The sequence below is a fragment of the Cervus canadensis genome, chromosome 30 (genome assembly GCF_019320065.1).
Source record: "Cervus canadensis isolate Bull #8, Minnesota chromosome 30, ASM1932006v1, whole genome shotgun sequence".
NCBI lineage: Eukaryota > Metazoa > Chordata > Mammalia > Artiodactyla > Cervidae > Cervus > Cervus canadensis.
Genome location: NC_057415.1, coordinates 37,831,514 through 37,857,064, shown reverse-complemented (window position 1 = coordinate 37,857,064; position 25,551 = coordinate 37,831,514). Strand labels below are relative to the sequence as shown.

Below are 25,551 nucleotides of genomic sequence, written 5' to 3'. Positions count from 1 at the left end.
TAAAGCAGGAATGATGATGCTACCTTTTTCATGGTGATAAAAATAAACTTACAAAGTGCCTAGTTAATAGCATATGCTCAATAAGTAAATATCACCATCACCACCATTACAACCCCTCTGTAATTATTTTGTCAAAGTATACTGCAATTTCTGTTCATGCAGTCCGTGTGTCATGGACCGTCCCAGCAGCCTAGTGAAGTAATGCAGGATAGCAGCGTCAACCCCCTTTTACAGATGAGGAAACTAGAAAGCAAAGAAGTAAAATGACTCGCCTGGCTTCACACACATCACATGGGACAAAGATGCTTATTTAATCTGCCTTCAGTCATGCGGCCTGTTTTCTTGTGTGTCTTAGTATGTTCACCCTACGCACAGTGCCCAGAAAAGGACCATGGGTAGGTAGATACTCAAAGAATTTGTTTCTCATTTGATTTTTCATAAGCTAAGGCCTCTGCTTTCTGTTTTCTCCTATCTCTCTAAGAGATTTATTTTCCACTCTATAAACACCTCACATTGCAAATATTTTTCCACACCCTATTCAGATGCCCATTGGGCCACCAAGGAGCCCATCCCAGTTTCAACGGCATGCCAGGGCCCGTCTGCTGTCAGGAGTAGGTAGTTAGAAGTCAGCAGAGGCTGCTAACTTTGCTAATTGAACAGAAGTTATGGCGGCTGCTCTGTGTGCTGTCCATGGTCCTGGAACTATCACCTTTGCTCAACAAGGGCAACAAAAACCTTGTTTTTGCTACGGTCTTCAACCTTGGCCGACAGATGCACTGGGAATAGATTCTGATTTGAGAAACTAGTTGATAATTCCCTGCAAATTGGTCTGTCATGCTTTTTAAGGTTTGTGTGTTCATGGAAAACAGTTTTTAAATTTGCTTTGTGCGTGGATGTGCTCTCTGGCGTCCCCCTTGACTCCTCCAAAGTGTCACAAATGACTTTCCTTGAATTTACCAATTTGCAGGATTAATGTGCTTCTCTCTAGACACCTGTGCCCTAGATAGGTTCCAGCCAGCTTAGCTGTTTCCATTCCTAAACTCTGACCTGTTTTGCAGGCAAAAGAGGCCTGGGTTTTAGGTCACTCCCAATAGGGGCATCCAGCATGCACACTAACTCTCGGCCCTGTTTTATCACGCAGCTGTGTGGAGGAGTACAAGCTGGCTCCTGATGGAAAGTCCTGCCTTATGCTCTCAGATGTCTGCGAGGGCCCCAAGTGCCTCAAGCCTGACTCCAAGTTCAACGACACCCTCTTTGGAGAGATGCTACATGGTTACAACAACCGGACCCAGCATGTGAACCAAGGCCAAGTCTTCCAGATGACCTTTAGGTATGGGGCTGATGTCTGCACTTCACTGGTTGAGTTGCTGACCCAGAATCTGGGCAGGGGAAGGAAGCCATGGGTACCATGGGATAGAGGTCTGGTCAGTATCTCCCTAGACTCACAAGCGCCAATGAACAAAGTGTCAGAAGTCAGCAAAGTCTATTCTCTGAAGTTCCTTTCCACTGACCGAGGCCTTTGTCTACCCCATCCTCCCATTTTCTAACTCTCCACATATTTTAATTTCAATCTTAAATCATCCTATAAGTATAGTTAATGGAATTTTTAATGTAATTAATCTTTTCATCTATTAAAAAGTAAGTATCTTATGTAGGCTATTCAGGCAGTTCAAAAATAAAGACATTTAATGAAGTAGAAAATAAAATTCCCATCACCCAGAAATAGCCAAAATTAATATTTTCTTGAACATTCTTAAAACACCCCTCTCTCTTTCTCTATCTGATTGTCAGTGAGTAGACAAACATACCAATGTGCCAACTCTCAGTAAAGCTGTTTAGAAATTGCTATTTTTTTCTCACTGGTATGTCAAATACCTCTTTCCCTGTTAATAAATACAGACATACATGTGAAATTAAAAGAGGCTACTCTCATATGAGAATAAACAGGAAATCAACTGGGTTGTCCAAATTATATGAAGATTAGACTTGCAGTCTAATTGGGAAAGTCTTCCTGGGAGAGTTGAAGGAATTGAGGCTGTTCTGTCTGGAGATGAGAGGCCTTCAGTGGGATTTATTCGTGCCTCAAAATCTGAAAGCCATAAGATGATACCACGAGAAGAACTGAGAACTGTTCCATACATAAGAAATGTTTGTCTTTTTAAAAAATATATATGTACTTTTAGACAGTTTTGCATAAAAATGTAATAGGATATTATCACAAAGAAAGCTTCACCTATCATTTGCGGTCATGTCAACAGAAGTCAGAACTGGTAAGAAACATCACCATCAGAATCATCCTCATCCTGCCAAATAATTAATAATTATTGATTGTAGTAGGAGTGGTAATACTCGCTGCTATTTGTTAAGAAATACTGTATGTCATGGAGTAGGAAATGGCAACCCACCCCAGTATTCCTGCCTGGGGAATCTTATGGACAGTGGAGCCTGGTGGGCAACAGTCCATGGGGTCACAAAGAGTTGGACATGAATGAACGACTAACACACATTGTGTGTCAAGCTCTTTACTAAGTGTTTTAATAATAATGATAGCCACAAGCATTAATTTAGTATATGCTGTGGGCATTCTAAGCACTTTCCATCCACTGATTTATGTCATCCTCACAATGGCCTTGTGAAGTAGAGGCTGTTGTCATCCTCTTTATACAGATAAGAAGTGGCAGTGTTCAGTGACTTTCCCAAATCCCCTTTATGGGAAGTTAAAGAGCCAGGATGGTGCAATTACCGCTTCACAATTAAAACCCTTTGAGATACCATGGCCTCCATTTTACAGTTGAAAGTTTTCAATAACAGAGAGGTAAACTGACTTTTTCAGTCTAGTGAGAGGGAAAGTAAGGATTCAGATGTATGTCTGACTGACTTCCCAGCCCTGGTCTTATCTTCTAATCCAGCATATCACATCACTTCCCATTTTATAGAACTAGAATGAAAATGTGAACTCATTAAACTATTCATCTATGTAGCTGTCACGTGCTTTTGAGCATCTGCAGTATCCCACCTACCATGTTGGTTACTTGGAACACAATGGGAAATGAGATAAAAATGGCTTTAGACCTTGCAGTGTTCAGATACAGTGTGTGTGTGTGTGTGTGCATGTGTGTGTGTGTGTGTGTGTGGCATACAACCTTAAGTACTTAATTTGTAGCAGGTATTATGAAGTAAAGATACAGTGTTCCAGGAAATCAATTAACAGTGGGATATAATTTAGTTGGAGAGAGTGAGGGGTGGGTGCATCTATTGGATTAGAAAGCAATAATAAGGCTCACTGTCTAGTTTCCAGGGGGAGTGTTATTTAACTAATACCTGGAAGATGAGTGGGAGTTAGCACTGGAAAAGTTTTCAAGCAGAGACAGATATTCTAAGAGGGAAAGGAACTTGACTGACTTCAGGAAATGAAGAATCTGGTGTGGTTGAAGCTGAGAAAGTAGGGGAGGAGTAGTGGGAGGTGAAGGCAGAGTGGTCAGCAATGGCAGATCATGGGGGTCTTGCAGGCCAAGGCTTTATTCTAACAGCAAAGAGGAAAACTCTTAAATGGATAAATAAGGAGCATATGTCATGATTGTATTGCATTTTTTTCAACTTTATGGTAGCTGTGCTTGGAGTAGATTGCAATGAGAGTGGAAAGGGAGACAGTGGAATGGGGTGAATTAGGTGTCTAGAAGCCACATGAGAATGTTAGCAGCTTCAAGCCAGGATGATGGAAACAAAATTGAGAAAGGAGATTTGGGGATATATTTGAAAGGGACAATGGACAAGGACCAGGGAGCAGTTGCAGGCAAAGGGTGAGGCTGAGGATGACAAAAGTGACTAGCAGTCTCACAACAATTTAATGGCGGGTTTGAGTTCTCCGACTCTACCACCCAGATGCTCAAGCAAAGACGGATGGCACTCCGTCAGAAAAACCCTGCGAGATATTTAAAGGCAATCTGGATGAGCTACTCAATTCTGAGATTCTAGAATCTTGATTTTCTATCGTTTTAATAGTAGACTATTAAACCTGTGTTAAGCATGATGATGGGTAGAATATTGCTGCCTGGAATCAAAAGGAAGAAATCAACTGCCCCTCACCTTCAAGAAAGGAATCTACAAATGTGCAAAACGACACCCACACAATTAGAAAACAAATATGTGAAAATTGAATTTGCAAAGGTATGTTCCAGGGAATGCCAGTGGTTTTCAGAGTTCCCATCTGAAGACTTTCAAAAGAATTTAGAAGGAATGATAAAAGGCTTCATTAAGAACAAAGCTTATGAACTGGAGTTTGCAGTGATGACAAAGAATAGTGTTTCCTGGGTGGGAGAAGAGCTATAGTCATTTTCATGTTCAGGAAGGAACATGCAGAAGCCTGGATATATTGATAAATGAGAGGAGAGGGAGAGATAGGAAAGCAAATCTCCAGATTGACCCAGCTCCAAAATCCAGCCCTATTCATGGCCAGCAGAGTCTTTCTGCCTCATCTTTTAACTGTGGTGTTTTACCATATCCCAGGCACTGTGATATGGGCACATTGCTTGTTTTATGTAGTTTGATTTCCCACAGCAACTATCAGAGTGACTGGCATGTGATAAATGATCAAATCCATGAGTTCCCACTCTCAAGGTTGAAGATTAGCTTGGTCCAAATGAAGGACACAGATTGGAAAGTAAGGTACTGGATCCTGAGGGGGCATCATGAAATCTCAGGATCTTGTTTGCATGTGGGGAAGGGCCTTCACTAAGGTCACAAGGCAAGTCATTTGAGAACTGGCCTGTGAACTCAGATCTCCTGATGATCCAGCAGGCTTGCCTTCCCCCTGTCAATAGACTGGTTGATAAGAGAGAGCTTGGCTCCTTGAAGGCTGATCTGGGAGTTTCCGGGCTCACACGGAATTTTAGCCCCATCAGGAGTCTTCCTTCTGCCTCAAACACTCTGTTTATTGTTCCTTGCCATTCAGTCTTAGGTTATCCCTGAATAGATAGGGCCAGTCCACCCTGATTTGCTCGTGGAAGGGAGTATAGTGAACAGATCACACTCTTCCCTTTTGACAACAGCCTCCAGATTCAGGGAACTCCCTAGACTCCCATTATATTAGAATAGCCCATTTCACCATCTCGCTCATCCTTGGCTTCAGTTAAACTTTCTTTGCAATTATTTCTGTCCCCAGACCATGTCGCCACTTGGAGCTCTATGCTCAGGCGGCCGCCTTCCCTCTGTGGGAAGGTGAGTGGCTTCTAATGAGTCTAAATTTATCTCTTTCAAAAGTCTCCTTTCCTGAGCCCCAGATAAGGGGGCGCTGGGGCTCCTCTGTCCTTCAGGCAGGCCTGCACGGTTCTTCAGCACCAAAGGCTGTTGTCATTTCTTTCCTGCCCCTCCCCCTCCCCCCGCTCCCGGAATCTCTGGTCCAGCCCTCCAGAGTACCCAATCGTCTTACCATATGTCCCATCTCCCGACAACGGCCTGGCCTGGCCTGGGATTGCAAACCCTCTCCCAGTTACAGACTCTGCTCTGTGACAAGCCCCATGCTGCTTTGTCAGCCCCACCCCGTGCCCCCGCCTGGATGCCCACACCTGGTGACTGCCGACAGGAGACAGGCCTGCCGCTCATGCCCTCTCTTGAATCTCTGAAAGCACAGCCTGGATTTCTGCTTTACAGAAGTCCTGCATTTCAAGTTTCTGAACTGGGCAAGCTCTTAAAGATCAACAGATGCTCACCCCTTACCGTGTAGCTGGGGAAACTGAGGCCCGGGGATGGATATTATTTACCCAGTGCTTGTCATGATCTGGGGCCCTTCTGAGACTGAAAGTTTGAGTCTGTGAGTCCCAAACCACCGTTCTCCTGGCCTCTGGTTCTGTTACAGGTGATGTACGTCTCCTCTCCATGTCCCCATGTTAGCACGTGGCAAGAAGGGCCACCTGCTTCACTCTGCTTCTAGTGAGAACGTGGGTGCCTTTGGGGGCTGCCAGACTCATAATGAAGGGGGGATCTTAGGCAAACCCCACTTCCATAGATGTGACTCTGCAGGAACCTGACCCCCTTCCTAGCCACCTCGTAGGTTGTTGAATGTAGGATGCAGCTCGTCTCTGGGAGGGGAACATGGGGAGAGTTCAGGACCCTGACAAGTCCAGGAATCATCCACTATGTGGGAGGATGAAGTACGGAGCACCCGGAGAGACCCGCAGGGAAACACTGACAGCGTGAGAGTGATAAGGAGAAGCAGGCAGAGGGACAGGTGGGGCGTGCGGAGACGAGGATGGAGGAGATGTGAAGTGGGGATCAGAGCGGCAGGAGGCGGGACTAAGGCACAGAAGGAGATACGGAGGATGGCAAGGGCTAAAGAGATGAGTAGTTAAATGGTGAAAGGGGAAGGAGTCAGGGAGGCGTGAAGGGTGAAAGGCTTAAAGGAGAGACCTGAAATGACAGGGGAAAGAAGGACAGACTAAAGTCACAATATCATTTACTCCCAGGAGGGAGTAAGTGTTGTTTTAAGAGTCTGGATGGTGTTAAGAGAGAGCTCTGGATTAGGAACAGGTTCAGATGGATTATGAAAGCACTTAAAAGCCTTTGGTAAAATGCCAAGTTCTGAGGAAATGTGGAAAGTCGAATATCTCACCTCTGAATTGCCCCCAAACTCAGTAAGTGATGCTAAGCATTGCTGTTTCTCATCCCTTCTGGTGAACTCTGTTGGTCTTAATGACCCATACAGGCTCACTGTCAGAATTCCCTTCCCTTGACTCTCAATCAGGAAGAGGCTGGCAGAGACTGTTGGAGCGAGATAAACTCACAGGAGGTTGGTGGTGTTTGTTGTTTAACTTGTTTGCTGGTTTGTATTCCACTTCCCCCTTTTTGCCCATCCTTATTCATTCCGCCTCATTTTTATTATAAAGAAAGGTCAACTTCGGTTACAGATGGCAGAAATTTAGATAAACATCAGTCAAGGACTATTATTGAGGTTGGAGTCTCAGAAGTTGCAGCGAGGAGACATTGCTTGGGAATGGGGGCTGAGCGAATACAATCGTACATTTTGCAGACGCCTCATCAAAAAGAAGATGGTTCTGCCAGCCGCAGACACCGGCTCATAGGCCTTCCCAAATGACCTCCAAAGAGTGTAAAGAGCTCATGAAAGATTTACAGAAAGGCTATTTCCAGTCTGGGTTGCTTATCAGACATGCATGTTGTACACATGAATAAGATGACAATTTGGGTAAGATGTGGCATTCAGGATGAAGCACCACCAACCCACGCCTGATGAAGCAGAAGGATTCTCTTTAAAGATTTGAGGAAAGCTGGCTTTCACTTGTGGCACCCGCTTGTTCCCCCGCTGAAGGGCCTGAGTCACATCTTATTAAGTGGCTCCAAAGCTGTGGTTTCTCTGCTGCCTTCCTGGGACATGGTTAATTGTACATGCTGCTCTTGATCATTCCCTGTTTCCTACTCTTTCATCATGTGTATACTTTCTTATTTGCCAGGTCCTATACTACATACTCTATGTTTGCTCACTTAATCTTTCCAAGACCTATTGCAAAGTAGCCCTTGACAACTTGGTTTTACAAAAAAAAAAAAGAAAAAGAAATGACTATGTCAGTCAGACTGCATTATACTGTGTCTTGGTGACACATGACTTCAGAACCTCAGAGGCATCACGAAAAGTCTGTGTGTTGCTCATACCACACGCTCTGGAGAGAATCACAGCACTTGTGCTCATTCTGGTGTTTGGGAATCTGGGCTGAGGGGACATTCTCTTCCCGTGCTTCCGTGAATGCTGCCATGGGAGGGAAGGAGCGTGGCTTCCCCACCGCCTCCTAGAGGGCACCTTCTGCTCCCACTCCACTGGCCACAGTACGTCTTATGGTCATGGTGCTCCTCCAGGGGCTGAGCTGAGACATAAGATTCCATTATGTGCAGGTAGGGCTTCCCTGGTGGCTCAGAAGATAAAGAATCTGCCTGCAACGTGAGACACCTGGGTTCGATCCCTCGGTTGAGAAGATCCCCTGGAGGAGGGCATGGCAACCCACTCCAGTACTCTTGCCTGGAGAATGCCCGTGGACAGAGGAGTCTGGCCGGCTACAGTCCATGGGGTCGCAAAGGGTCGGACATGACTAAGCATAGCATAGCATGTGCAGAGAAGCAGGGACCCAGAAATATGTGGGACATCAATACTGTCTACCACACTGAGGCCCAGAGATGTTAGGCTTACCTAGCCTGATAGTCATACAGCCTAACTGATAGCACGCAGGTCTAACCACAAAGCCCCCTTAGCAGGACTGCCTCCAGACTCCCAGGATGCTCCACTTCATATCAGCCCCTCTAAGAACTGTCATTAGACTTCTGTTCTCTTGTCAGTTTTCTTCATTCAATTCACAAAGAACCATAGGCTATAGATGGGAGAACTTTGGAGAACAGTTTGTATAAACCCCTTCATTTGTCTGAGGGAATTTATGTGAATTACCTAAAATCACATATAACTAGTGAATGAATAAGCCAGGCCTCCAACCCCCAGTCTCTTGGACTTCTCTATTCACTGGCAAGATTTAGGTATATAGCATCCACCTCCTCCACTGTACGGGTGGTAACACCAAGGCCAAGGTTCCATAAAGAATTAACAGCAGAGCCAGGCCCAGAAGCTGTTTTTCTGTACTCTTAGGCCTGAGTGTTTTGTAATATACCACAATCTTATTGTAAAAAGAAAAAAGAAAAAACAGCAAAGGAGGCAAGTAGTGGAGAAATTATCAATTGAAAGTAGCATAGCTTTTGGCTTTGAAGGACATTCCCAAGCCTCTCTATTTAGTAACGCTCTAGCTCTTGGTGAAATCTGCAAATGACCACCTGGAGACACATCTGTGTGCTGCCTTCTCTGGGGAGTTGATGGTGAGATCTTGGAAGTGGACTGAGGGACAGAACTTGAAGGCTGGATCACAAGAGTCCCAGGGACTGTTTTCCCTTGGGTCCTCACTCCTTGGCTAGCTGTGAAGAGTCTCCTTTCTGTGTCCCCATTTTTCCAAAATTTACTAACATCACCTGCAGGAGTCAGGCCCCATATGTCGGGTGTCCCTTAGGTCAGAAAGTCTTCATTCCTGTTCTACCACTTCCTGGTGATCACTCTTGGCCATTCTCTCCTTCTGATTCCTGTTGTCCCTTCTGTATATTAAGGTGAGGGCAGAGCTCAGATGAAGACTGAGGGCTTCTGACCTAGAATATAGCACTTTTTTTTACTCAGCTTCATAGCTAGTGAAGTCTTTCCTACTCATCTGATCATAAGAATCACCTTGCGCTGTTCCGAGACCCACCAGTCATTTTTTGCCCCAGATAAGGGACCTGGGAAAGTGAATTTCCACTGTATCCCCAGGTGGTTCCCATGATTTACCAATTTGGGGATATTGTTGTTATTTAGTTGCTAAGCTGTGTCCAACTCTGTGACCTCACTGATTGCAGCATGCCAGGCTTCCCTGTCCTTCACTGTCTCTCAGAGTTTGCTCAAATCCTGTCTATTGAGTAGTGATGCCATCCAACCACCTCACCCTCTGCCACCTCCTTCTCCTCCTGCCCTCAGTCTTGCCCAGCATCAGGGTCTTTTCCAATGAGTCGGCTCTTCACATCAGGTGGCCCAAGTATTGGAGCTTCAGCTTCAGCATCAGTCCTTCCAATGAATATTCAGGGTGGATTTCCTTTAGGATTGATTGGTTTGATCTCCTTGCAGTCCAAGGGACTCTCAAGAGTCTTCTCCGGCACCACAATTCGAAAGCATCAGTTCTTCATTGCAGGGTCTTCTTGAGGGTCCAACTGCCACATCTGTACATAGCTACTGGAGAACCCACAGCTTTGACCATGTGGACCTTTGTCAGCAAAGTGATGTCTTTGCTTTTTAATATGCTGTCTAGTTTTGTCATAGCTTTCCTTTAAGGAACAAGCATCTTAATTTCATGGCTGCATATCTAAGATGCCAAGTTCTAGAGTCTGAGTCCTAACTTGCCACTTGTCCATGGCCTGACCTTGGGTGCATTAGTTCATTAAGCTCACCTTTCTCATCTCTACGTTAGGAATAAGAACAAGACTCACTTCCTGGTGATACTGTGATGATTAGATGAGATTGATGAGACCCCTGTTTTGTTCCTATTCTCAGCAGATGGGGAGGACCATGGTGCCACAGCAAGTGGCCAAGTCAGTAACTAAAGAGGAGTCTTAGGCAAAGGCCATCCTTATGTGCCCAGTTCTGCAGGCACTTGATCCCATTCTTGGCTGTGATCCGACACAAAGTGTCAGCGTGCCACCACGAGAAGGAACAGGATCCGAATCCCACACCTGCCATTTCCTGGTTGTGTGACTTTGGACTTCTCTCTTAATCTCTCTGAACTGTAAGATCGTCAACAGTGGAAGTGGGTTTTACCCCCAAAATATCCTCAAATAGCTATTTATTGTTCAGTTGCTAAGCCAGCTTTTTCACTCTCCTCTTTCACTTTCATCAAGAGGCTCTTTAGTTCCTCTTCACTTTCTGCCATTAATGTGGTATCATCTGCATATCTGAAGTTGTTGATATTTTTCCCGGCAATACTGATTCCAGTCTGTGCTTCATCCAGCCTGGCATTTCGCATGATGTACTCTGCATATAAGTTAAATAAGCAGGGTGACAATATATAGCCTTGACATACTCCTTTCCCAATTTGGAACCAGTTTGTTGTTCCATGTCTGGTTCTAACTGTTGCTTCTTGACCTGCATACAGGTTTCTCAGGAGACAGGTAAGGTGGTCTGGTATTCCCATGGTATTCCCATCTCTCTAAGAATTTTCCACAGTTTGTTGTGATCTACACAGTCAAAGGTTTAAGCGTAGTCAGTGAAGCAGAAGTAGATTTTTTTTTTTCTGGAATTCTCTTGACTTTTCTATGATCCAGCATCTGTTGGCAATTTGATCTCTGCTTCCTCTACCTTTTCTAAATCCAGCTTGAACATCTGGAAGTTCTTAGTTCATGTACTGCTGAAGCCTAGCTTGAAGGATTTTTGAGCATAATCTTACTAGTATCATGTGAAAAGAGCTATAGTAGGGATTCAAAAAGCTAATAAGCAAGGTCCTAGATGCAGTAGGCTTTCAGTAAACGTGGTTTTCTCTTCTTTCAGTTGCTTTCCTTTCCTGACAATTCCAAAAGTCATGCTGTAGATGAAGATGTTTTCTGGTGCATTCCCTCAGATCTTATCTCTGGACTGGTCATCCTCCCAACTTCTTACAACTAACCTCTACAGGTGTTTTGGTGAATACATTGCTTTGGTGATATGCCCAGCACAGAGATAGAAATGTAGTCCTTCATGCTTGCTCCATGGGTCTCTTGGAGGTAGACAGATCAGCCAGCAGTGTGAGATGGGGAAGCAGCCAAGGTCACCTTCTTATGGGGGTATTTCTCCAGCCTTTGCAAAGATATAATCTCACCGATGTGCTGTATCACCCGTGTCCTATAGGGTAGCCCCTTTGTTTCTGTCTGAATGACCTACAGTGAAATAAATCTAAATAGAAATGTGAAATTGAGAGGCTCATGTGTGCCCCATGTGGAACTTGATAACCTGGGCCCAGATCCAAAGGTTCCAGAACTATGTTTATCTACCACCTCTGGGGTGATACTAAAAATATTTAATGAGCGGCATAGAATCAGCGTTGACCAATTGAAAAGGATGTCCGTTCCAAGAGAATGAAGGTTCGGCAGTAAGCCTTACTGGACCTGATCACCTTCTAGCTTTTCTGATTTTCTCCCCGTCCTCTCAACTCATCACATGTTCTGGTATGTTTCTCGACACCTGTAAGCATGATTGATATTGTAAAGCTATTTCTTCTTTTCCTTCTGAAGCTGGTTGCTGAGGGGCATAGGCAGATATTCCTCCTGTGGCACGCGTGGGCAGAGCAGGTTGCCTGTTGTACTTTTCACATGAGAAAGCGGAAGCTTAGAAAAGCGAGGTGTGGCTTCCGTGGTGCCACGCGTTGATGGTCTGAGACCATGTGATCGTCAAAGAATAGGAAAGCAAATAATAGCTCATCATCTTCGTTTTACACAAAACCTCCATCTAAAGATAGGAATCTCCCATATGTCTGCTCAGAGCCAGGACTCAGTACACAAGAAACGTGCCAGTGCTTCTCAAACCCTTACGTGCATCCAGATGCCAGGGGGTCCTGCTAAAACACAGGCTCTGGCTGGGTTGTGGGGAAGGCCTGAGACTTTGCATTTCAGACGAACTCCTGGGTCCGAGGACCAGTTTGAATAGCAGAGTGGTAAGCTGGACTTTATGCTAAATGTGAGGCCAGGTTAGGCCTGAGGCTGGAGAGGGATGGCTGCCCCTCCACTTACCTGTTTGAAAGCAGCAACTGAGTCCCAAGACCAGTGGCGCTGGGACACCACGGAGTCCTGAAGGAGTCTCCCCCTAAGTGACCAAGTGCAGAGATGGTTTTGGACTTAGAGCAGCCGGGCTGGACAGTGCTGTCCTGCAATTCAAGAGGCCCCTAGTGCATAACGCAGCGTAACTCATTCTCTGCATTCGCTTGTTGGCTCTGCTCACTGATGGGTATAGGGATGCAGAGCATCAGTACCAGTGGGGGAGGCACTTATCTTGACCCCAGGGTCCTGAAGCTGCAGCTGGGTGCCCAGACCTGAGCCCCCTCCATCTGCCCGCTGTACAGCTCCAGCCATCATCCGATGCCGTGGAAAATACTTTCCAGTGGAGAGCTGAGCGGCAGTCTGCATTAGATCAAAGGTGGAAGGCAGACTCCTTGAAAAGCCGTGAGAAATCCATTTGGGAAGGGACATTAGTCTGGGCGAAGCTTTATTATTCTTAAGTGCTGAGACCAAAATCTCATACCGTCAACACTCATTAGTTTAATTGGGGACAGAAAAAGAGTAGTAAAATTAAGACCTAGTGGAAGATGCTTTTTATTTATTTATTTTTGTAGGGAGCTGGGATTTGCAATCCATTCTTAAACAAGGCCTCTCCCATCTCCCTCCCTAATTACAGACAGAGAAGAAAGAATAGCTGCTTTATTTTTTAAAACATTTTATTGTCAGTGTTCACATCTCTAAATATATCACGTGTGGTCATTTTACGTGGAAAACAAATTATACACAGCTTATTTTGAATTCTCCAACTACCCTGAAGATACATCTCTTGTCCGCATAAGGTGCTAAAACAGCCAGGTCCATTTCACTCCTCTTTCCAGTTTTCTACTCAACCTCCCCCTCCTTTTGGTTTTGTTTTTTAACTTTCAAAATCCCTGACTACGTTCTTTTTTTCTTGGAGGGGGATACTTATTGGGACCACTGAGGCATCTGAACCAGAGACAGTTTTTAAGGAACCAGTTTCATTACACTCAAAGGCAGGCAGTAACTCAGGCTGGTCTAAGTACTTGGAAGGAAACGTTGGTAGGGAAGCTTTGGAGCAGATAAGGATAGATTGTAATTAGCACAGTAATTGTAATTAGCAGAGCAATTGTAATTAGCACAGTGATTGTTTGTTCATAATGGGTGCTTCCAAAGTGACTCCAGGCAGTTTGCTCTCTTAAGTATCTTCTGCCGTTTCCCCCGTGATCTTGTTTACACTGCTAATACACTAATGTGCTTAGCAATCTCTTTTATAAATGAACACTCCAAAGGTACAAGCCAACCCAGCCCCTGGCCAAGCATTATACATCCTTAATTAATGGAGTCCCCAGCACTGAGAATTTACTATATTTGCATTATGCTAAGGCAATGCCTGTATATTACTCTCTGAAGAAATCACACTTCAGAAGTCATTTGTTATTGTTATTGTCATTTCTGCTAATTACATGAGGGAATGGGGTGTCGCCACAGGACTGTACTTGAGGTCAGAGATTGCATTCCTGGCTTTACCACTTATTCTGATTCATCATTTAATAAGTTTTCATTAAACGATGCGTTAGGCGTGGGGGATGAAAAGATAGAGCCAGGCAAAGTCCCTATTCTGATGTAAATGGACCGCTGGCCCAGCCTTGGTATCCTAGGCAGCAGGGAAGACTTCCTGACAGAGATGCTGGCTAAAACCTGGAGGATGTGATGAACAGTGAGCTATGTGGGAGAGTGCTCCAGACAAGTAAAAGCACAGAACATCAGCAGACGTGAACATCAAGGTGGATCATGAAGAGGGTGCGAGGATGGGGTGGTAGATGTAAACCATGATGAACAATGGACCTTCAATCAGGAAGGGTTATTTAAGCACCACAGTAATGGGACCATTACTGGCTGTAAGACTCTGCATGGTCTTCTAACCTTTCTGAGCCCAGACTGCTCATCACTAAATCAGGGAACATAATAATACCAATCCCACAGGAGAATTATGGTGGGGAGGGAGAGGTGATGAGAAAAGCCAGGTTAAAATGCTCTGCAAAGTGTAGAGATGTGTGCAAATGTTAGTGACATTTTCCTAACATGAATCTGAGCATCTGTGAGATACCACTTACTCCAAAATTATGTGCTGGAGTGTGCATCCTGGCACACTGGAGATCATGTGAGATGCAAATTTACCAGCGTTCCTTTCTTTGTGTTCCTTCCAGAGAAATGCAAAAAGTAAGTCTATTCTGAGCTCACATTAATAAGCCTACGCATATGAATCAAGAAAATTAATTTTTAGGGAAATATTTCCATCTCAGGGAGATGCCCTGAATAGAAATGTATTTAGTAACAATTCAATGAAAGATATGATCACAGATTATTAGATGTGAATTAATACAGAAAACTCCAAGGGCAGTGGCTGGGGTTTTATGTAACATCACCACTGAAAAATTACTATTAATGATAATGCAGCGAAACACCTCAAAGGTGGCTTTTAAGAGTCCAAAATGAGCATTTATTTTTATGTCTCATAACGTCCTCCGAGGAGCCCATTAAGTGGGCAGTTAATTAGCAGGCACACGCCAGGAGCTTATCGTGTAGGCATTTGGGTACCCCAGTACCGGTTAACTCAGTGTATCCCTAACCACTTTGAAAGAGCCTTAACTTCAAATCAGCCAGCCACCTCTCCACCCGCCCACTGTGAATGTCCTCGTGCTTTGACCTTGAAGCTGTTTAGCTTGTTTTGGATGCTTTCCAGAGCCAGAGGAAAGAAAAAGGATAGAGGGATTGGTCTCCCTTGCCATCTCATAGCTGAGAGAACTAAAGTTACACCAAGGGATACTTTTCCAGTTTTCTGTTAATTAACAAACTACTTCTAAGGAGGTATTGAGGACCCAGTCACTGGAAAGATACAAGCCCAGAAGCCATACCAGCATCTTGCAGCTGTACTTGCAAAGAAGGTAGAAACTCAGCTTGAAATTAAACTAAGCTGCAATTACATTCTCCTTCAGCCCTGTGGTTCAATCAGCTAATATACATTGAGTACTTATTATGTGCTAGGTTCTGGAGATGCAAGCTGAACAACACTCACAGAGTTGAACATTAGTGTAAAGGGGAAAAGAATGTTCTTTTCCTTGGTATTATCTAAGTCTGTGCTTGTTAATTTTTTCCTTTCTCTAGGGGCTGGGATCCATCCCTGTGAGATATAATCATCAACGAAGAAAGCAGAGACATACGTTGCAAATTCAAGAGTCACTGTACCTGGTAGGGCATATCCCATTTGTCCACCTCCCACTGAAGTCCCCCAGTACCTTTCTACTCACTCACCTCAGCCTTAAAAGGTTTCCTGCTGTTTGTTTCAATGAAATGGAGTTCAGACCCGTCACCCCTATTGCAGTAATCTTGAATAAGATCAAATTCAGATTGCTTTAGTTTTTCTTTTTCTTTTTTTCCTGATCCAGGATCTCATCTAGTGTTCCATCAGAGCAAACTTGTCAGTGTCCATCGAGGAAGACTTTATTTGAGGCTGTTGCAATCAAGGGAGGGAGGTCTGGACTCGGTTCCATTGACGCAAAGCTGAGGCCATGGGAGTGGAAAAGCCCTGAAGGACTTCAGGGGGCAGGGGACCAGGGGTCTCTGCCTCACACAGTGCAGTCGTTTCTGAATCTGCAACTCTGTGTCTCTGCTTTTTTCATTGATGATTACATTCAAAGAGATGACTCCCAGATCCTTGAGAAAGACATTCTTGGGTTATAAAACTGGCAAGAGGCTTTTTAAAAGATTTACCTATCACAGGGCAGAGAAGGAATTTACAGTGATGAGTCGTCTGAAGAAAATGCTCTAAAAGAAGGAAAATCAGGGACCCAGACCTGAAGAGGCAGCCCGCCTGAAGTGTGACCAAGCTGGGCAGACCTTATTCCAGCTTAGCCATCACCGTGCCTTTAGTTGTTTGTCTCCTTAGGCTCCTCTTGGCCGGACAGTGGGCAGGCTCATTGTTTTAACTGATTTTTTTAATAGACATTACATTTACAAAGTTCAAGAATAAAAACAATATAAAAGACATCCCAGGGAGTCCAGTCTAAGGCTCTGTAATGACCTAGAGGGATGAGTTGGTGGGAAGGGAGGGAGGCTCAAAAGAGAGGCGCTATACCTATAATTATGACTGATTTACATTGCTACATGACAGAAACCAACACAAAATGTAAAAATTAAAAAAAAAAAATCCAGTAAGGAATGGTATTCCTTTCCGTGTTTCTCTCTATTCATTTTCTCCTACCTTATTCTCACTATTATTAGTTTCTTGGGTATTTTTCCAGTGTTTCTTTATAAAAATTCAAGCAAATAAGGTTAAATAGCATTCTCCTTTTTCTGTCACAAAAGATACATAAAATATATTGTTTTTTATGCATCCTCCCAACTTCGTTATATTTCTTAAAGATCTCTCCACAGGAAATACATTTTTCAGCCATAACACAAAGAACAGTCTAATGTTGGGGTTTGGAATCCCACTGGTGAATACCACACCACTGTGGAAAAACTAGGACACCAGGGAGATGGGGAAACCTGGGTTATGAAGGTGGGTGATTCCACTTCTTGGACTGTTGGGCCTCACACAGGTGATGCAGATGATGTCCCCTTTCTTGGCCTGATCTCTTCATATGTGAAATAAGCATCCTTCCACCTCATTGTGTTGCTGTGAGAAAACTAAGATAAGAAATATAAGGAACCTGATCCTTAAATAAAAGTAACTGTAGTGGTAGTAGTAACAGTAATAGCAAGAACTATTATTATTCATAGTAATAATAATAGAGCATTTACCCCCCCCACCAGGTACCACTGTATCTTCATTCCATCAAAAATATTACCTATTCATTCCATCAAAGATTAAATACCTGTTACGTGCCACTCAGGTTCTAGGGAACCAGGACTCAACAGAACAAAATGCATAAAAACCCTGCCTTTGTGTCCACACACCACGTTTTCTTTATCCATTCTTCTGTGGATGGAAATTTACATTGATTCCTTGGTTTGGTCACTGTAAATAGGGCTGCAGTGAACAGTGCAGCGCATGTGTCTTTTTGAATTATGATTTTCTCAGGGTAAGTGACAAGGAATGGGATTGTTGGATCATCAGTTCAGCTCAGTTCAGTCGCTCAGTCGTGTCTGACTCTTTGCGACCCCATGAACTTCAGCACCCCAGGCCTCCCTGTCCATCACCAACTCCTGGAGTTTATCCAAACTCATGTCCATTGAGTTGGTGATACCATCCAGCCATCTCATCCTCTGTCGTCCCCTTCTCCTCCTGCCCCCAATCCCTCCCAGCATCAGGGTCTTTTCCAATGAGTAAACTCTTTGCATGAGGTGGCCAAAGTATTGGAGTTTCAGCTTCAGCATCAGTCCTTCCAGTGAACACCCAGGACTGATGTCCTTTAGGATGGACTGGTTGGATCTCCTTGCAGTCCAAGGGACTCTCAAGAGTCTTCTCCAACACCACAGATCAAAAGCTCAATTCTTCGGCGCTCAGCTTTCTTTATAGTCCAACTCTCACATCCATACATGACCACTGGAAAAACCATAGCCTTGACTAGACAAACCTTTGTTGGCAAAGTAATGTCTTTGCTTTTTAGTATGCTGTCTAGGTTGGTCATAACTTTCCTTCCAAGGAGTAAGCGTCTTTTAATGTCATGGCTGCAATCCCCATCTGCAGTGATTTTGGAGCCCAAAAAAATAAAGTCTGATACTGTTTCCACTGTTTCCCCATCTATTTGCCATGAAGTGATGGGACTGGATGCCATGATCTTAGTTTTCTAAATGTTGAGCTTTAAGCCAACTTTTTCACTCTCCTCCTTCACTTTCATCAAGAGGCTTTTTAGTTCCTTTTCACTTTCTGCCATAAGGGTGGTGTCATCTGCATATCTGAGGTTATTGATATTTCTCCTGGCAAGCTTAATTCCAGCTTGTGCTTCGTCCAGTCCAGCGTTTCTCATGATGTACTCTGCATATAAGTTAAATAAGCAGAGTGACAATATACAGCCTTGACATACTCCTTTTCTTATTTGGAACCAGTCTGTTGTTCCATGTCCAGTTCTAACTGTTGCTTCCTGACCTGCATACAGGTTTCTCAAGAGGCAGGTCAGGTGGTCTGGTATTCCCATCTCTTGCAGAATTTTCCACAGTTTGTGGTAATCCACACAAAGGCTTTGGCATAGTCAATAAAGCAGAAATAGATGTTTGTCTGGAACTCTCTTGCTTTTTCAATGATCCAGCAGATGTTGGCAATTTGATCTCTGGTTCCTCTGCCTTTTCTAAAACCAGCTTGGACATCTGGAAGTTCACAGTTCACATATTGCTAAAGCCTGGCTTGGAGAATTTTGAGCATTACTTTACTAGCATGTGAGATGAGTGCAATTGTGCGGTAGTTTGAGCATTCTTTGGCATTGCCTTTCTTTGGGATTGGAATGAAAACTGATCTTTTCCAGTCCTGTGGTCACTGCTGAGTTTTCCAAGTTTGCTGGCATATTGAGTGCAGCACTTTCACAGCATCATCTTTCAGGATTTGAAATAGCTCAACTGGAATTCCATCCCCTCCACTAGCTTTGTTCTTAGTGATGCTTTCTAAGGCCACTTGACTTCACATTCCAGGATGTCTGCTCTAGGTGAGTGATCGCACCATCATGATTATCTGGGTCATGAAGATCTTTTCTGTACAGTTCTTCTGTGTATTCTTGCCACCTCTTCTTAATATCTTCTGCTTCTGTTAGGTCCATACCATTCCTATCCTTTATCGAGCCCATCTTTGCATGAAATGTTCCCTTGGTATCTCTAATTTTCTTGAAGAGATCTCTAGTCTTTCCCATTCTGTTGTTTTCCTCTATTTCTTTGCATTGATAGCTGAGGAAGGCTTTCTTATCTCTCATTGCTATTTTTGGAACTCTGCATTCAGATGGGAATATCTCTCCTTTTCTCCTTTGCTTTTCGCTTCTCTTCTTTTCACAGCTATTTGTAAGGCCTCCTCAGACAGCCATTTTGCTTTTTTGCATTTCTTTTCCATGGGGGTGGTCTTGATCCCTGTCTCCTGTACAATGTCATGAACCTCCATCCTTAGTTCTTCAAGTGCTGTATCAGATCTAGTCCCTTAAATGTATTTCTCACTTCCACTGTATGATCATAAGGGGTTTGATTTAGGTCAGATGGTAGTTCCAGTTTTAGTTTTTTGAAGAATCTGCATACTGTTTTCCACGGTGACTCTATCAGTTTCCATTCCCACCAACAGTGCAAGAAGGTCTCCTTTTCTCCATACCCTCTCCAGCATTTATTGTTTGTAGATTTTTTGGTGATGGCCATTCTGACTGGTGTGAAGTGATACCTCACTGTCATTTTAATCTGCATTTCTCTAATAATTAGCGATGTCGATCATCTTTTTATGTGACTCTTGGACATCTGTATGTCTTCTTTGGAGAAATGTCTATTTGGGGCTTCTGTACGCTTTTTAATTGAGTTGTTTCTCCTTTTGATCTTGAGTTGCATGAGCTGATTGCTTGGCGTTTAATCCCTTACCAGTTGAGACTGACACATGTTCACTCCCCCGTGTGAAACAGCCAGCTAGTAGGGACTTGCCGTAGGGTGCAGAGAGCTCCGCTTGGTGCCCTGTGGTGACCTGGACGGTGGGACGGTGGGTGGGGTGGGAGGGGGATTCAGAGGGCAGATATACACATGCATAGGGCTGGTTCATGATGTTGTAGAGCAGAGACCAACATAGCACTGTGGGCAGTGAGAACAGACAGACAGAAGCCCTGACCTCATGAGTGGTCGTCTAGTGTGGGAGACAACCAACAGATGAATATATATTATGCCAAGTGTATACACTCTGGAGGAAGCAGGAGGAGGAGGCTGGGGTGTGCTAGGCACGGGATTCTACTTAATACAGGCTGGACGGGGAAGCCCTCTTTAGATAAGGTGACATTCATGCACAGATCTTTAACCAGGGAGGCGGTCAGTCTTGCAGATAAATGGGGACGCGCTTCCAGGCAGAGGGCACAGCGAGTTCACAGACCCTTCACACATTCCATGAACAGAAAGGAGTCCAGAGGTGAGTGGAAAGTCGTGAGAGAGCAGGCGCGTGGTCGGGGAAAGGGCTATAAATAAGAAGGTAATGGGTGTCAGGAGGGGCAGTGTGGCAATTTGTACAGGGCCCTATGAGTCACATGGGTCCAGTACTTTGGATTTCACTCTGAGCGAGAAGAGAAGGAAGCCCGCACATGGTTTGAACAGAAGTGGGCTATAATATCACTCACGTTTTTAAAAGCCCACTCCATCTGGGGTGTGAAGAAGAGACTGGCGGGCAGGGTGGGAGTGCAGAAAGCAGCTCCAGGGCTTTTGCAGTGGCCCAGGTAAAAGGCGGTGAGCCTGCTGGTAGGTGTCCACATGGCGAGAGGTGGGAGATGCTGGGTGTCTGCTCAAGGTAGCCCCATCGGGGGTACTGATGAGGGAGAGAAAGGAGGGGCGCAGGCTGGCTCCCCGCTTCTAGTTTGAGCGGCTGGAAAGAAGGAGGAGCCGTTGACGGCGACAGGACAGTAGGGGCAGGCTCAAGGGAGGGGAGTAGAAATAGAGATTTGTTAGTGAGCACGTTAAACAATGAGCCCGATGGTGGAAAATCCCAGACGTTTATAACTGTATACAGTAGTGTAATAAATCCCTAGGGACTCATCACCCTGGGGTTTCCCTGGTATCTCAGAAGGTAAAAAAATTGCCTGAGATAAGGGAGACCCGGGTTTGATCCCTGGGTCAAGAAGATCCCCAGGAAAAGGGAATGGCTACCCACTCTAACATTCTTGCCTGGAGAATTCCATGGACACAGGAGCCTGGCGGGTTACAGTCCATGGGGTCACAAAGAATCAGAGACTCAGCTGAGTGACTGATGCTTTCACTTTTCTCTCATCACCCTGCTTCAGTCATCTGGTTATGTCTAATATATATCCTCATTAAGATGTCAGGAAGCCAGTCCAGCAGAAGAGATCAGACTTGAAACACATGTTGTAGATTATTTAGCCTGTAGACGGCATGAAAGAAATGAGGGGGACAAATTCAGCATGGAGGAGACAGACACGGGAAGGACGTGAGCCCCTCGCCCAGGGGCTCCCAGTCTGGGAGGTCAGAGGGTTAAAGAGCCTTCAGCGCAGGAGGCTGGGGAGGAGCCCCCAGTAATAGACGAGGAGCAGCCAGGATTAGCTCTGCCTGTTTAAACCCACTCGCTTCTCACAGCACTGTGACTTAAAGACGTGACACTCGTTTTCTTAATGTCATCCCGCTTGCAAATGGTGGAGCCCGGATTGGGATGTAGGCAGTCTGGCTCTAAACCCAAACTCAAATATCCATCTACCCCATCCCTTCCGCCACAGAGCCACACACCCCACTGCCTCCGTAGCACTGTGCCAGGCTGAGGGACTCGGCGGGGGTGGCAGTCGGGGAGAGGGAGAATGTTATAAAAACAGCCACATTAAAAGATAACCGACAGTGCAGGACATTATGTGTGTGATCGACCATCAAATTATCTTAGTCAATAATTCAACGCTGCCTAATAATATTAATGATGATAATAATTGCTATTTACTGAGCGTGCATCTATGGGTCAGACACTCTGAAGTGCTTCAAATGTTGCATCTTCTTTCATCCTCACAAGTTTGTGGAGATGAACCAATGTTACATCCGTTCTGCATATAAAGGCACTGAGGTAGCAGAGCTTAGAAAGTGGTGGTGATGAATTTGCTCTGTCGCACGGATGGGTTTATGATTCATTATTCAGAAGGCAAGGGAGGGAAGGAAGGGGGGTGATATAAGCTTTGGGGTCAAGTAGAAGTGGATTCAAATCCTAGCTCTCTGCAATGTGGTTTTGATCACTCGTCTTGGTTTCCTTGTATGAGAAAATGCAATGAAAAAAAAAAATCGTATGTCTGATCCTCGTACACTTTTTCCTCTGAAATACTTGTAGAAATCCAAATTAAATTCATATTTCTGTGATTCTTGAAATGAAACCTAGAAATGAGACCTATTAAATAGAGACCTAAAATCATTATTGAATGTTCATAGTAAGTCCCGTGTGTGTGTGCACGCTCAGTCATTTCTGTTTGTGACCCCGTGGACTGTAGTCTGCCGGGTACCTCTGTCGGTGGGATTTTCCAGGCAATAATACTAGAGCAGGCTGCCGTTTTCTTCTCCAGGGGATCTTCCCGACCCAGGGATTGAACCCACATCTCTTGTGTCTCCTGCATTGGCAGGTGAATTCTTTAACAGCTGAGCCACCAGGAAAGCCCTGGTAAGTCCCCAAGACCTAGCAAAGTGCCTACATGCCTAAGGTCTCAGCAAGTGGTAGCTGTAAGTTACAAGCTGATGCTGTCTGTGGATAACGTGTGTGAGAGGCGGGGGTCAGAGTAGCTTTCGTGCCCACCCACGACTGGAAACTTCCCTCGGTCATGATGCGTTACACCCTATGGTCCTTTATATTTCAGCTTCCTTTGGTGAAGTTGAGGCTGACTGATGAGACTGTGGCTTTGGACTCAGGCAGACCTGGAACTGAACTCAACCTCTGTTGCTATTAGCTACGTCATGGGTCCTCAATCTCTGGGATCAAATGCCTGATAATCTGAGGTGGCCCTGATATAATAGAAATAAAGTGTTCAATAAATGTAATGCCCTTGAATCACCCTAAAACCACCCCACACGCCATTCCGTGGATAAACTGTCTTCCACGAAATCCTGGCACCATAAAGGTTGGGGACCACTGAGCTGTGTGACCTTCGTCAGGTCGCCTGACCTCTCTGAACTTTATTGTGCTTGCTTGTACAAAGTGGTTATGTTAACTGCCTGACTGGTCAGGTGGTAAATAATATGTGGCCTTTAAATCAGCTGATCCATGGTAGATGCTCAGTACTGGCTACTTATTTTTCCTTCTCACCCTCAAGGCAGAAACCATGTTTATTTGTATGCCCAGTGATAACAAAAAGTAGAGTTTAATGCATAGGAAGTGATTAATAAGTTGGAAGGCAGGAGAAAAGAAAAGAAAAAAAAAAGTAGGGAGAGAAGGAAGAAAGGAAAGGAAAGGAAGAGAGGAAGAAAGTAAGTCAGAAAAGGTTCTGTCATTAGGATTCGTTTTTTTTTTTTCCATTTTTATTAGTTGGAGGCTAATTACTTTACATTATTGTAGTGGTTTTTGCCATACATTGATATGAATCAGCCACAGATTTACACGTATTCCCCATCCCGATCCCCCCTCCCACCTCCCTCCCTCCCCATCCCTCTGGGTCTTCCCAGTGCACCAGCCCCGAGCACTTGTCTCATGCATCCAACCTGGGCTGGCGATCTGTTTCACCCTAGATAATATACATGTTTCGATGCTGTTCTCTCAAAACATCCCACCCTCGCCTTCTCCCACAGAGTCCAAAAGTCTGTTCTGTACATCTGTGTCTCTTTTTCTGTTTTGCATCTAGGGCTATCGTTACCATCTTTCTAAATTCCATATATATGCATTAGTATACTGTCTTTGTCTTTCTGGCTTAGTTCACTCTGTATAATGGGCTCCAGTTTCATCCATCTCATTAGAACTGATTCAAATGAATTCTTTTTAATGGCTGAGTAATAGTCCATGGTGTATATGTACCACAGTTTCCTTATCCATTCGCCTGCCGATGGGCATCTAGGTTGCTTCCATGTCCTGGCTATTATAAACAGTGCTGCGATGAACATTGGGGTGCACGTGTCTCTTTCAGATCTGGTTTCCTCTGTGTGTGTGCCCAGAAGTGGGATTGCTGGGTCACATGGCAGTTCTATTTCCAGTCTTTTAAGAAATCTCCACACTGTTCTCCATAGTGGCTGTACTAGTTTGCATTCCCACCAACAGTGTAAGAGGGTTCCCTTTTCTCCACACCCTCTCCAGCATTTATTGCTTGTAGACTTTTGGATAGCAGCCATCCTGACTGGCGTGTAATGATACCTCAAAGGAAACTATAAGCAAGGTGAAAAGACAGCCCTCAGAATGGGAGAAAATAATAGCAAATGAAGCAACAGACAAAGGATTAATCTCAAAAATATACAAGCAACTCCTGCAACTCAATTCCAGAAAAATAAATGACCCAATCAAAAAATGGGCCAAAGAACTAAACATTTCTTAAACATTTAAACAGTTCTCCAAAGAAGACATATAGATGGCTAACAAACACATGAAAAGATGCTCAACATCACTCATTATCAGAGAAATGCAAATCAAAACCACAATAGGATTTGTTTTAAAAAAAGAAGCCATTTCATTCATTCACTGAACAGATATCCTGCACTTAATGAATTTTCATCGCTGTCCTAAGTGATGGAGATACAGAGAAAGCCAGACAGGGGCAGCGTATGCCCATATTCGTAGGTGACTGTACCTCCCAGTTTGACTAGGACGATTCTAGTTTATGCCTTTTGTCCCAGAGTCCTATCTTCTTTAGCATTTGTCCCTGGGCAAAAGTCACCTGGGTTATGTGATAAACTATAGAGTCACTCTACCTACTGAGTTCATAGATAACAAAAGAAAGGTGCTTATTCAAGTGAAATTCAATCAAGTGAGTTGTGAAGTGTGATGTTTGGAAGTCAGGGTGCGCCTTGAGCAAACATCTAGAACCCACACAGGGATGTTTGAAGTCCAGGTAGGTGTTCCTCAGGAAGTCATGTTTGAGATGAGATGCGAAGGGTGAGTAAGAGGTTATTAGGTGAAGGGAAAGAAGGGGACAGCCTATGGTGCGCTGATGAGAGCTGGTATAGGCAGCATGCTGCTCCAAATAGTCTAGAGGGAATTCAAGCTGGAGTTCGGAAAGCGGCAGGAATGTGAGGGTCTCTTTCATGGTCTGCATTCACTTAGAAGGCCCCTGAAGGGGGAAAGCACCTCTCTGCCGGTCTTTGCCATCATGCCGTGGGTGGCAGTCCCCAGAAAGAAGGAAGGAGAATGGAAGTTTATGGAATGTGCACTCCTGGGTTGGCCCAACGGGACCTGTCGCAGAGGTGCCAAAAAAAAGGCAAAGAATGCCTGTCTTCCCCAAATTACCTTTTCTTGAAAAGACAGAGGGGAAGCTTTTGTTCCGACAAAGTTATGTTAATATTGTCAAGTTGGTACACGGGGTTGCTGAACTGGTACCTGGGGGCTGTCACAGTACTGGTGGGGAGTTTGGCAAGTTAATTTTAAATCTGTCACCTGCTCTTCTGTGACTTCTGCTC

The 25,551-nt window shown here is 44.6% G+C and overlaps 1 protein-coding gene across 4 annotated transcripts in view; it reads left to right on the top strand.

Annotated features, from left to right (window-relative positions):
• The window catches only part of ASTN2 (astrotactin 2), a 989,097-nt gene that overhangs the window by 642,676 nt on the left and 320,870 nt on the right, over window positions 1-25,551 (top strand). For all 4 annotated transcript variants that reach the window (XM_043453335.1, XM_043453336.1, XM_043453334.1 and 1 more), the window contains one exon: window positions 1,142-1,330. In XM_043453335.1, the coding sequence (XP_043309270.1) occupies window positions 1,142-1,330 (189 nt within the window). The remainder of the gene's footprint in view (window positions 1-1,141; window positions 1,331-25,551) is intronic.